At 38.6% G+C, this 14,188-nt stretch overlaps 1 protein-coding gene across 2 annotated transcripts in view; it reads right to left on the reverse strand.

Moving 5' to 3' along the window:
* Positions 1–4,185: 4,185 nt before the first annotated feature.
* Positions 4,186–14,188, reverse strand: part of MME (membrane metalloendopeptidase) — a 93,109-nt gene continuing 83,106 nt past the window's right edge. For both annotated transcript variants that reach the window (XM_004283419.3, XM_033412227.2), the window contains one exon: positions 4,186–5,388. In XM_004283419.3, coding sequence (XP_004283467.1) covers positions 5,289–5,388 — 100 coding nt within the window. In that variant the 3' untranslated portion in view covers positions 4,186–5,288. The remainder of the gene's footprint in view (positions 5,389–14,188) is intronic.

Consider the following 14,188-nt stretch of genomic DNA (forward strand, 5'->3'; position numbering starts at 1 on the left):
CTTTGCCCTACGTTAAGCTGTGTGTATAAAAGCCACCCCATAAATCTGAGATCTGGTCTGTCGTGGGGTGGGGGAAGCTTCTGACCCAAATTCTCTGCCCTGAATTCCTTGAATCTAAGTAGACTGAGATACCAAAGTGAATAGCTTCTAAAATAAATCAACACAGCTTAAACCCAGGGGAGTTCTATTTCTCTTTTTTTTTTTTTTTTTTTTTTTTCAGTATGCGGGCCTCTCACTGTTGTGGCCTCTCCCATTGTGGAGCACAGGCTCCGGATGCACAGGCTCAGCAGCCATGGCTCACGGGCCCAGCCGCTCCGCGGCATGTGGGATCTTCCCGGACCAGGACACGAACCCGTGTCCCCTACATTGGCAGGCGGACTCTCAACCACTGCGCCACCAGGGAAGCCCCTCTATTTCTCTTTTTGGTCAACTTTTCCATCATTCCTTCCCTTTCATCTTTTCTCCCATACTTCCTCTTTTCTTCCAAATGACATTTTAAAAATGGTTCTTAAAATGTACTGTTTTCACATTATAGAAATATTTAAAATTCAGGAAAAAAGGGAAATAAGAATCACCTGTAACATCACCAGAGATATTCCCTATTAATTTTTCGCATATATTCTTCCCACTCTTTTCCTACGCAACAGTATTTTAACATGATTGAAATCATTATGCATACTCAGCACTATGTCCTTTTCATATTTTCTTTGAACAAATCTAAACATTTTCTGCTGTTTAGTTTTTTTCTTTGGTATCATGGATAAAGCTGCTGTGACCATCTTGCCATTACATCTTTGACGACATACTGTAGGGAACATAGAGCTTGGATAGCATGTGTGTTGAAGGATTAACACCAAGGTAATCGATAATCCAGGTACTTGACCCCATTTTTGCCTTCTGGATGTAGAGTGAACTTTCAGGATGCATTATAATTTGAGATGATCAAGTCAGAAATGACAGCAAGTGTACTTACAGAAGTGGAATCAGATGTTAATATGCCTGATAGACCTGAAAAAATGGTTAGTTTTGGCTAGAAAGGAAATCCAGAAGTATAAAAATTAGTCACAATGGCTGAACTTCGTCTTTCTTCACTGCCTAGGATGAGAGCTCAACCTTGTTTCCAGCAAGAGCCAATGCTCATTCTTCTGCCAGACTTCACTTGCACAACCTAGAGGATCTGCTTGGTCAAATAAAACAGAAGCACATTTGGCTACAAGGATGAAAACGCTAGTGGAGTTTCTCACTGTTTTAGAGGAAATGCAAAAAAAAAAAAAAAAAAAAAAAAAAAGTTGAAATTAAGACAACACTGTTAAAGAAGAGATCAGAATGCAATAAACGTGTGCCACTTGGACACCAGTCACATGTGGCGCCTCTCTTCACCTGATCGACCAAAAGTCAAGTCCCTCAGTCCAGGCACAGCACAAAAACAGTTTTGGCTCCCGCCTAAGTCACCTGATTATGCCTGTAATTCCCTATAGCACTTGGCCACCTTTTTTTCTTAACTTTTGAAAACAAATCAGATCAGAAAACTGTGGTATCTTTGCAAGAATGGGGTGGTGAAAACAAGAAAATATTGGTCAAATAGTTTCTATCATTCTTTTTTTTTAAATAAATTTATTTATTTTATTTTTGGCTGCGTTGGGTCTTTGTTGCTGTGCACGGGCCTTCTCCAGTTGCAGCGAGCATGGGCTATTCTCTGTTGCGGTGCACGGGCTTCTCACTGCGGTGGCTTCTCTTGTTGCAGAGCATGGGCTCTAGGCATACAGGCTTCAGTAGTTGTGGCGCACGGGCTTAGTTGCTCCGTGGCATGTGGGATCTTCCCAGACCAGGGCTCGAACCTGTGTCCCCTGCATTGGCAGGAGGATTCTTAACTGCTGCACCACCAGGGAAGCCCTATCATTCAGTTTTAAAAGATTCAGTTTGAAGCTAGCAGGAAGTGTAAGGTTACAGAGATAAAAGCTCCATTTGGCCTTAACATTTTTCAAGACATAAATGCTGTGAGGATTTACATGGGGGGTGGTGGGGTGGGAGGGATGGTGGTGGCGAGGCTGGAACAGAGCCGACTAGGAATAAAAGCAATAGTATGAAAAATATTTGTTTTTATTTTTAAGACTGGAACCTGATAAAACTTCCTGATTTTCCATCTTTGGCAGGGTGGAGTCTTATTTCCAAACTAACAGTTATCGTCTACTTGGAGAACTACATCTGGGACAACAGGAATGATAAAGGCTTTTGAGGAAACTCTAACAACAGCACAGACCCAATCTCAATGAAACTTTGGTCTCTGTTCTTTGGATTATAATGTGGTTTAATTGGACTCAGACATTTACATGGGAGTTTTGAGATCATTTTATCCAATGGGTCTTAACTGGGGAATAGATTAAGACAGCACTGGATGTATTCTCCCTCTCTTACTAAGAACTACTAACAAAACCTAATTCTCTTTATTTCAGGTGGGGAAAGCAGAGGCCCAAGAGAAGATATCAAATGCCCAAGGTCACTTTGTCATTAGTGGCAGAATCAGATTAGAATAAGAAAAGACTCTTCTCCCAGGATAGTGTCCTTTCCACCTTGCACTTAGAATTTACATAGACAGTGCAGCATGGAGCAGACACCTTACCAATGATGTTGCCAAGAACATTTCTATCTTCATCCCTGAGTGACATCAGCTCCCAACCCTTGGTGTCTCAGCTTATTAACTCTTTTCTTGACCCGGAGTCGGGCATGGTTAGACTTAACGTGTGAGATCATGACAGATAGGTTTTAACTGATGGGATAACACCAAGTGATTGGGAGTGTTTATGAGAGACCATAACGTCCCATACAACTCAACAACTGTGCCACGTATACTTAGTGATGGCTGCACGTGTGAGGGCAGGGGAGGTATTGGTATTCTGACTTTGGTCTAGCCCTTGGTCTCAGAAAGTCTTATATTTCTAGAGAGAAAAGATCCAGGCACTGGAGAAACTTTTTCCAGAAAACTTCACTCAAATTATCTCATAAGGATGGGAGCCGGATGTTTTATAGAGCTGGGGAGTCTAGTGCCTTTTTATAATCTGTACTAGTCACTCTTCAGTTCTGGTTCTTCAGCTGCTCTGACAGGATGGAAATTAAATAATCCAGAGATAGCTTTTCTCTTCAGCACTGGATGCTCCAACTATTAATACTACTTAGGAATGTCTTAAGTTTACTTTAAGGAAATATACACATAAGTATACTTTGAATTATCCACAATAAAGGTGGTAGTGATAAAGGAGAAAAAGATAAAGTTTTATCCATGAATAGCTTGAAACTGTATTTTCCATATTTATAATAATTTTAGGAAGGATTTGTGGAAATTAGTCCATTAAAATCTCAAGTACATAAAGATGATAATACACAAGGATGTTCATAATTGCACTACTTGTAACAGCCCCAAACTGGAAACTCCTCAAGTGGATCAACAATGGAAGGGATGAATTGTAGTATAGTCACACACAACAGAATAGTGTTCAGCAATGAGAACAAAGAATCCACAACCACATGCAACAATACAGATGAATCTCACAAACGGAAAGCTGAGTGAAAGAAGCCAGACGCAAAAGAATACATGCTGAACGATTCTCTTTACATAAAAGACAAAAACAGGCAAAACTAATGGATGATGTTAGAAGTCAGGACAGTAGTTGTCCTTGGAAGAGTGAAGTGATAGTTGGGAGAAGGGGCTTCTATGGCGCTAGTAATGTTCTGTTTCTCAGAAGTCCTGGTTACAGGGACACGTTCAGGGGGAGAAAGTTCATTGAGCTGTACACTTATGTTTTTAAATTTTGGTATATATGTTATGTTTTAATACCATTTTAAAAAAACATGTAAATGGACATTTTTCAAGAGGCAGGAAAACCAACACTCATATTTTGGATGTTCCTTCATTTTCATGCTTTGTTAGGAAAAATAAGGATTTTGGACTCCTTTTGTAAAATATTAATCAAGTAATGAAATGAACTAAACTTGCAAACAGGACAGGAAAACAGAACATAAAAGCCTTGAGAGCTGAGTTGCTATCAGGGACTAGACCTCCCCCTCCCGGAACTCTAGGTGAGTTAGAATTTTAGAAGCAAGTCCATTGGATGTGTAGAAGCGTCTCATTTCTATCCAGAAATGTGCTTTCCAAAGCTAGATGGCTGGCACAATAAGCTTAGTGAGTAATGGGTTCACAATTTCAATTTATTATCAAAATATTTCCATCAGATGACACACCTGAAAAGATAAGGAGATGCAGAGCTACATAGATGCAGTTTTGCCCTTTTATCATGGCCACCTTCAGGGACAGATTTAATTTTGAAAATCCTGCTTGTAAACCACAACTCTCATGTATCTTTAGACCACTGTCCAATGGCAATTTTTACCCCAAAGTTTGTGCTTAAAGCTTTTCATCAATATGATTTATAAGTTTAAAAAGTCTCAAATCTTCATCTGTACATCACTTTACAGATCTTGGTTCATAACTATTTATCTTGGTCTGAAGCTTCAATATTCAATGATTACCTATAATAACAATTCCTTAGTCATAAGTGTAGTTAATAATTAAATATAAAAATTATTATTTACACATTACTACAAATCTCTTAAAAAGACCAAGTTTTGAGAGAGAGAGGACAAGAAATTGCTTAGAAAATTGCAGGGAGCCTCAAGAATCTCATTATCAGTCAAAGCAGGTACAACAAAAAACAGTTTTAGACACTCACTTTTGCCCTAAGAGTGCTTAAAATACAATGCTCTCAGAATGAGTAACTGATGATTGGCAAAATTAGATTAAAACTACTTTAAGGCCCAAGGCCCCAATATGTATAAGAATTCTTTGGAAGAGTTTTGAAGGAGCATAAATTTTGCAAATAAAAGTAAAAATAAGTACACTGGCAACATGTTTTTAACTCTCACGTCACTGCTGTGCTTTTGGTGCCAACGGAATTCTTCCACCTCTTCTTTCTCCCTTTGATTAGAAATGCCGGTCTACATCAAGAGAAAACATCAAACTGGCAGATCATATGAGAAACAGCAATGAATGGCAATATTCTCTTTAGAGATTAAGCATTATTTATACAGTGAGAAGTGATTGATTTGATAGACATTAGACCTCTCCTCCCTCCACATTTTTCCAGAGTAACCTAGCTTCATTTTTATTGCTCTCATCCCCGTGAACTACCTCCACGTAATCAGTGACCTCTCTGGTCCTTTTTCTCTCAGATAGAGTTCCCCATTTCTGTGATGCGGGCAAGTCTAGCCAAGGACTGCACCGCTTCTTCTGAAGATTACCAAACCCTGCATTTCTTTTCTGGATTCATGTACGAGTTCTTGTGGCAATGAAAGGCTTCTGAAAACTCAGGAGAGTTCTGCAAAGTCCCAATAATCCTGTGAAACAAACAAAAGTCACCATCAGCATTTGATACTCACGTCCATACCATGCAGGAGCTCTACAGAATTTTTTTTATGTAGGCCAGCTGTGTAGGTTTGGAACTTTCAGTTTAAAAGGAAATTTAAAAAGAACACAAACAAAAAAACAACTGGTAGAATGAGCCCTTTCCTTTTCATTAACAAAATGTTTAAATGGAGAGGTAGCAAACTACAGGAGTTAAAAGCAGATTTTGAAGACAGATGGCATGGTTTGAATCCTGGTTTTGAGTCGTATTTATTTAGCTTCTCTGTGCCTCAGTTTCCTTTTCAGTAAAATGCATATAATAATATTACCTACATCTTAGGCTTGGTATGGGGAGTCAATTTATAAACACTCTATATGTGTTTGTAAGAAAAGTGAATAATTCATATTTGGAATTGCAGTTATTTTAAGAAGAATTTGGTTAAAGAATAAAATTATGATTTCTTACTGTATCTTGAAAGGCCTCACACAATAACTTTCAATATAATAGACTTTAAATAGATATTTGATTTAATAGGGAAGATAACAATTATTTTCTTTTTTCCCAGAAGAACCCCATAGATATCAGAAACTGGATTCAGCCTGAAAGGGTTGGCAACATGTCAATTTCCTCTTAACTCTAACCCCAATAGGCAAAAACAACACTGTCCAGCCCATTACTGGCACCAAGCAGCATTTGAAGGACAGACAGGTCAGTACAGTGATGCAGAGGTGATGTTTTCCCATCAACCCTGAACCAGCTCCTTCCCTTCTCTTCCCACTGGGACCATCCCATCTCAGCCACCTTGGGCTTACTGAGCTCTCCCTACATGGTAGATGTGTGGACATGTATACATCCTAGCGTTTCTCTCCCCTCTGACCCCTTCTCCACACAGCAGTCAGAGTGAGCTTTAAAATTTGAATCAAGTTCAGTCATTCTCTTACTTAAAACCCTCCAGGGGCTTGAAGGATATTCAAACTCCTCTCCACGTCTCCAGCGTCCTTACGGCTCCAGCCTACCTTCCAGGCCTCCTCATGGTCTGTCTCTCCTCCGGTTCCTCATGAAGCTCAAACTACACAGATTCACTTTCCATTATGCAAACTCGCCAAGCTCTTGCCCTCTTCTGGACCTGCTGTTCCTGCCAACCACACTGCCTGCAAAGTTACTCCCTAGTGCCTACACGGCTAACTCCTTCTCAGTCTTCATGCCGCTGCTTCAACACACCTCCTCAGAGGTCTTCTTGGAATACAGTCCACGTGAGTCTCTCCCACCTGTGCTAGCCTGTCACAGCACTTATCACGATGTGCAATGATTTTTCTCTCCTTCTTTACTTCCCGACATACTCTCTACACTATAATCTCTATGAGGACAAAATACTGTGTATACCTTGTTCCCGGCTGCACCGCCAAAGACCAGCACAGTGCTTTGCTTATTGCAGGACTCCGGAAATAATGAAGGAGCCCGTCACCTGGCCATGGTGATTATATGCAGAGAGTAACAGGGCATTATGGAGAAAAATACTGCTCAGTGTTTTTGGTTTATTTGCTACTGTGGACCAACCAGAGAGAGGAAGAAAGCATTTCCTTTCCCTATCTCCATTCCACGTCGAATTTCTAAAAGTTCTCCTTCCTACTGTGTCACCCATCACCACATCAGCTATTTCTCAAACCCCACTATCCTTCAGGGAGGAAAACTTTTTTGGTTGTATGTTTTTGAGGACTCCTAGAGGAGTCTTAAAGATGGAAAGGAATCTCTCTGGTATGAAGGGCTGGGGGTTGAAGTTGGGGAGGGTAGAGCAGAAGAATTTACATCTATTCGTCCACTGGCTGGAGAGGGAGAAGACTGGCCTCCCCAAGACTGAAGAGGGGCCCAGTAAAGGCAGGTTATATGAATGACAAGGACGTGCCTGTCACTGTGAGCAGGGCCCCGAGAGGACTTCTGATAGGATGGTACGTGGCTGTCGAGGAGGCTGAATGTCCAGAGGGGCAGTTCTTGCCTCCCTTGACCGTGACCAATGGAAGGAAATGGAGCCACCCGACTTCAGATAGGGCGATCAGACTGCAAGGATGTCAGCACCCATTGCAGGCTGGGAAAGGAGGTTATTCCCTAATTTCTAGGCTCATGAGATGCCTTTGGATTCCAGTATAACCCTAGAAAGGAGTACACTGAAAATGACTGAAATTAAATTTCTCACCTCTTGGCTTCGGGTGGGAGCCTAGAGTTTGAATTAATTTGATTAATAATAATAATAATATGTCATTTCTTACACCTGAAAGTTCGAACAAGTTCACTTGATACATGGTCAAAGTGATCATATATGTAAGAATATATAGATTTTAGACATCGGGGAGTTATATTAGTACCTTTAAGGTTCTAGGCTCACAGACTCTGAGTTACAGAGGTGCTTTGATTCATTTAATCTGATCCTCTTCCTACATTAGGAAGCCCTATACACTGGCTGAGGGACAGTATTCTGGTGGTCTGACTGTTCCTCTAGCTGGGAGCAAGGTCCCTGATGGACAGGGTAAGCATTTGAGGGTCGTTGGCTGAAAGAGCTGCTTTTTCTTTTGTTTTTTACTTTATTAACATTTTTTCAAGGGATTGTTGTCTTAGATATCACCGTACGGAGATAAGTACTTCAGTAAAAATGTCCAAACCCAAGACTTAATTCTACATTTCTCTTAAAAATATTAAAGAAATTAAAAAAACCCCACAAACCTTAAAACAAGAAAGTCTTCACAAGACACCATTGGGATTTGGCCATGCAGCAACACCCAAACTAATGCACACTCAGCCCTCTGTCTCCATTCCAGCTCCTCTCTTTCCATCCAAAAACTTCCATTTAGATAATATGATTCTGAATAATTAGGTCAACAATGTACCAAGGCTTCACTTATTTTCCTAGGACTCTAATTAGTGTTTGGTTGTTTATAACATCAAATCTTTGGATGGATGACATAATCTATTTCAAAATGTGGATACATTATTAAAGTGAATCCCTTCACTAAGAGTGGGATCATAATTCATTTTTAAATGAATTTCATGCTATATGAAAACTATGTAGTTTTTGTGTTGTGTTTATAATAACAGAATATAATAAAAGTTTTTATTGATTATTTCCTAGAGTAAGTTACTTGAAATTTTTACTTTAATATATAAAATATATACTGCTGCTGTTTTATCATACTACTGCTATTTATTCCCATGGCAAATAATCACTTGTATTGAAAATACCTAAGATATGTGGAGCTGAACATCATGTAACCAACAATGAACTTTATATCTGACTACTCCTGCTTGAATTTAACTGTTTTTTTTCTTTTTCATTACTGAATGAGCATTTTACAATTAATGAGTTCTCTGACAATCTTTTGCTACGTCTCTTAAATAAACAACTAGGCTACAAGGTTAACCAGCTTCATTCATGAGTAAACTGTCCAATTTTTATCATTAACTGATGTTCAGGATTCTTTTAAAGTAAGGTCACATTGGTCTACACATGTTCCTCTATAAATTCATGAAGAAATAAATGCCGGAATAGATTCCCAGGTATGGGCTAAAGATTAATAAGTGCTAATAGAAATTCTTCAAGGCCCACCAAAATCCACACCATTTATAAAATGTCAGAAACCAATGCTAATATTTAAGGTAAATGGAGGAAACATCAGTATTTCAAAGAGGGTTTAGCTTAGGCATACTAAATCATAGAATAATAAGGAACAAAATAGCCATATTACTTTAAAATGTCTAAATAAAACACTAGAAAGAATATTTTTTTAAAAGTATTAGATATTAAGCTGTGGAAAACATTTCTAGCATTATTAGTGGCGTAGGTTCTATAAAGTGTCCTTTATTCTGACTGGAAGATGATCTCAAGCAATATAGGTATCTAAATTAGCACCATACTATTTAGGTAGCAGACATCGATATCACTTTGTCTATTTGGACTTACTTTAAAAAATTATCAGTGACTTCCCTGGTGGTGCAGTGGATAAGAATCTGCCTGCCAAGGCAGGAGACATGGGTTCGAACCCTAGTCCGGGAAGATCCCACATGCGGCAGAGCAACTAAGCCTGTGCGCCACAACTACTGAGCCTACACTCTAGAGCCCATAAGCCACAGCTACTGAGCCCTCATGACACAACTATGGAAGACCGCGTGTGTACAGCTCGTGCTCCGCAACAAGAGAAGCCAGCATGATGAGAAGCCTGCACACCACAACGAAGAACAGCCCGCGCACCGCAACGAAGAGCAGCCCCCACTCGCCACAACTAGAGAAAGCCTGCACAACTAGAGAAAGCCTGCACATAGCAACAAAGACCCAACACAGCCAAAAATAAAAATAAATAAATAAGTAAATTTATTTATTTAAAAAAATGATCAGACCCTTATATCTTATACAGAAATATTATATCTATACACCATGATCAAGTGGGGTTTATCCCAGGAATGCAAGGATTCTTCAATATATGCAAATCAGTAAGGGATACACCATATTAACAAACTGATGGAGAAAAACCATATGATCATCTCAATAGATGCAGAAAAATCTTTCGACAAAATTCAACACCCATTTATGATAAGAACCCTCCAGAAAGTAGGCATAGAGGGAAATTACCTCAACATAATAAAGGCCGTATATGACAAACCCACAGCCAACATCATTCTCAATGGTGAAAAGCTGAAACCATTTCCTCTAAGATCAGGAACAAGACAGGGTTGTCCACTCTCACCACTATTATTCAACATACTTTTGGAAGTTTTAGCCACAGCAATCAGAGAAGAAAAAGAAATAAAAGCAATACAAATCGGTAAAGAAGAAGTTAAGCTGTCACTGCTTGCAGATGACATGATACTATACATAGAGAATCCTAAAGATGCTACCAGAAAACTCCTAGAACTAATCAATGAATTTGGTAAAGTAGCAGGATACAAAATTAATGGACAGAAATCTCTGGCATTCCTATACACTAATGATGAAAAATCTGAAGGAGAAATTAAGGAAACACTCCCATTTACCATTGCAACAAAAAGAATAAAATACCTAGGAATAAGCCTACCTAAGGAGACAAAAGACCTGTATGCAGAAAACTATAAGACCCTGATGAAGGAAACTAAAGATGATACAAACAGATGGAGAGATGTGCCATGTTCTTGGATTGGAAGAATCAACATTGTGAAAATGACTATACAATCCAAAGCAATCTACAGATTCAATGCAATCCCTATCAAACTACCAATGGCATTTTTCACAGAACTAGAACAAAAAATTTCACAACTTGTATGGAAACACAAAGGACCCCAGATAGCCAAAGCAATCTTGAGGAAGAAAAATGGAGCTGGAGGAATCAGGATCCCGGACTTCAGACTATACTACAAAGCTACAGTACCCAAGACAGTATGGTACTGGCACAAAAACAGAAAGATAGATGAAGGAAACAGGATAGAAAGCCCAGAGATAAACCCACGCACCTATGGTCACCTTATTCTTGATAAAGGAGGCAAGACTATACAATGGAGAAAAGACAATCTCTTCAATAAGTGGTGCTGGGAAAACTGGACAGCTACATGTAAAAGAATGAAATTAGAACACTCCCTAACACCATACACAAAAATAAACTCAAAATGGATTAAAGACCTAAATGTAAGGCCAGACACTATCAAACTCTTAGAGGAAAACATAGGCAGAACACTCTATGACATAAATCACAGCAAGATCCTTTTTGACCCACCTCCTAGAGAAACAGAAATAAAAACAAAAATAAATAAATGGGACCTAATGAAACTTAAAAGCTTTTGCACAGCAAAGGAAACCATAAACAAAATGAAAAGACAACCTACAGAATGGGAGAAAATATTTGCAAATGAGCAACTGACAGAGAACTAATCTCCAAAATTTACAAGCAGCTCATGCAGCTCAATATCAAAAAAACAAACAACCCAATCCAAAAATGGGTAGAAGACCTAAATAGACATTTCTCCAAAGAAGATATACAGATCGCCAACAAACCCATGAAAGAATGCTCAACTTCATTAATCATTAGAGAAATGCAAATCAAAACTACAATGAGGTATCACCTCACACCAGTCAGAATGGCCATCATCAAAAAATCTAGAAACAATAAATGCTAGAGAGGGTGTGGAGAAAAGGGAACCCTCTTGCACTGTTGGTGGGAATGTACATTGATACAGCCACTATGGAGAACAGTATGGAGGTTCCTTAGTAAACTACAAATAGAACTACCATACCACCCAGCAATCCCACTACTGGTCATATGCCCTGAGAAAACCATAATTCAAAAAGAGTCATGTGGGCTGCCCTGGTGACGCAGTGGTTGAGAATCTGCCTGCCAATGCAGGGGACACGGGTTCGAGCCCTGGTCTGGGAAGATCCCACATGCCGTGGAGCAACTAGGCCCGTGAGCCACAACTACTGAGCCTGTGCCTCTGGAGCCTGTGCTCCGCAACAAGAGAGGCTGCGATAGTGAGAGGCCCGCACACTGCGATGAAGAGTGGCCCCCACTTGCCGCAACTAGAGAAAGCCCTCGCACAGAAACGAAGACCCAACACAGCCAAAAATAATTAATTAATTAATTAATTAAGACCATATATTAAAAAAAAAAAAGAGTCATGTGCCACAATGTTCATTGCAGCTCTATTTATAATAACCAGGACATGGAAGCAACCTAAGTGTCCATCAACAGATGAATGGATAAAGAAGATGTGGTACATATATACAATGGAATATTACTCAGCCATAAAAAGAAATGAAATTGAGTTATTTGTAGTGAGGTGGTTGGACCTAGAGTCTGTCCTACAGAGTGAAGTAAGTCAGAAAGAGAAAAACAAATACTGTATGCTAACACATATATATGGAATAAAAAAAAATGGTTATGAGGAACCTGGGGCCGTAAAGGAATAAAGACGCAGATGTAGAGAATGGACTTGAGGACGTGGGGAGGGGGAAGGGTAAGGGTAAGCTGGGATGAAGTGAGACAGTGGCATGGACATATATACACTACCAAATGTAAAATAGATGGCTAGTGGGAAGCAGCCGCATAGCACAGGGAGATCAGCTCGGTGCTTTGTGACCACCTAGAGGGGTGGGATAGGGAGGGTGGGAGGGAGACGCAAGAGGGAGGAGATATGGGGATATATGTATATGTACAGCTGATTCACTTGTTATAAAGCAGAAACTAACACACCATTGTAAAGCAATTATACTCCAATAAAGATGTTAAAAAATATTATATCTGAATAACTTTAGAAACACATTTATAGATCATATAGTAAATATTATCATAACAACCGTTCCCTGAAGTGACTGTAGACAGCTAACAGAAGCTGGATTTCCAAAATGAAGTCATTTAAATTTCTAGAATATCATAAGGAAACGGCTTTGCTTTAAATACTAAAGTTTTAGAAGTTTATTTTAAAGTACAAAAAACTTTAGTTAGGAAGAATAAAATAATTATAGCTTAGACCTAACATGGTTTTATAGATTCAGCTTTATATGGTTTTATAGATTCTTTACAGTTATACTTTGCCTTTTGCTTTTGATACTGTGGTTTTTTAAGCGTAAGGTTACAAAATCGCCCTTTGTTTAGAAATGTTTCTACAGAAACCACCATGCACAATTTTTCAATAGCAACTCAATGTCTATTAGTTTTTAAGGTTCTTTAAAAAATGTGTTTTACTTTGTACAGCCAGGAAGCAGCCTGTTTCCAAAACTAAGTGTGACCTCAACCTTTTGCCAAGGAAATCCCTTTACATCCAGAGAAAATAATAATTTCCTTGACAAAAGGTTGGCATTCCATTTACCCTTTTAAAAAATCAACACATACTTCTCTTATTATGAATGAAAAATGGTCAAAGAGGCATCTTTTGGACCAGAACAAAGAAAATAAAAGTTACAAATAATTCTACATGTTTCTAATAAAATACTTTTTTCAATTTAAAATTGGGGGTATAAAACAATTACATATTTACCTACATGATCACTTAACCAGTGATCAGTTACTAACATTTTGAGCTATGCAGACATAAGAAATGAGGGGAAAAAAAAAAAAGCCCTTAACTGTCAGCTAACATGGAATGTTGCAAAATCCATATACTTTATTCATAGGAACTCTTATCCTGTTCGTATCTCTCTCATGCAAAAGTAATTCAAGTACTAATTTTCAAACACATATATGTAATAGGCACTTCATATATATTAACATTAATCCTCCTAGCAGCTCTCATGATAATTTAATCCTCACTTTATATATCAAGAAATTGAGACCCAGAGGTTAAGGAATAGCTCATAAACGGCAGAGCCATTGATGGAACTCAAGGGTTTCTTACTTCAAAGCTTGCATTCATTTTTTACCACAAAGTATAATGATATGTTTTCTGAGCTAATTGGAATGGAGGAATGGCACAGTTGAATGCAGGCAATACCTTAACAAGAAAGAGAACTAGGGAAGAGACAAATAAATAGAAAACTCTAATAAAAAAATAAACTGAAAAGTCAAGAAAATCACCATTAATGGCTCTGTAGGGTAGGAATAAATAACTCCACATGTTATAGCTTCTGAGGCTTTCACTAACCTAATAAACAGTGAAACTATAAGTAATAGTCGTAACAGAAGTCTGTGTCATCAAAAAAAGAAAACTTAGGTTTTCTCCAGGATACTGTGTTAATAAGGCAGGAAGTTAGAAAAGTTATTTTAAACAGAGAAATTTTAAGCCACGGGTTAAGATAAAAATGTTAATACTCAAGAGACAAATGTTAGCTGTCAAAAATTAATGTG

The sequence above is a fragment of the Orcinus orca genome, chromosome 5 (assembly GCF_937001465.1).
Source record: "Orcinus orca chromosome 5, mOrcOrc1.1, whole genome shotgun sequence".
Lineage (NCBI taxonomy): Eukaryota > Metazoa > Chordata > Mammalia > Artiodactyla > Delphinidae > Orcinus > Orcinus orca.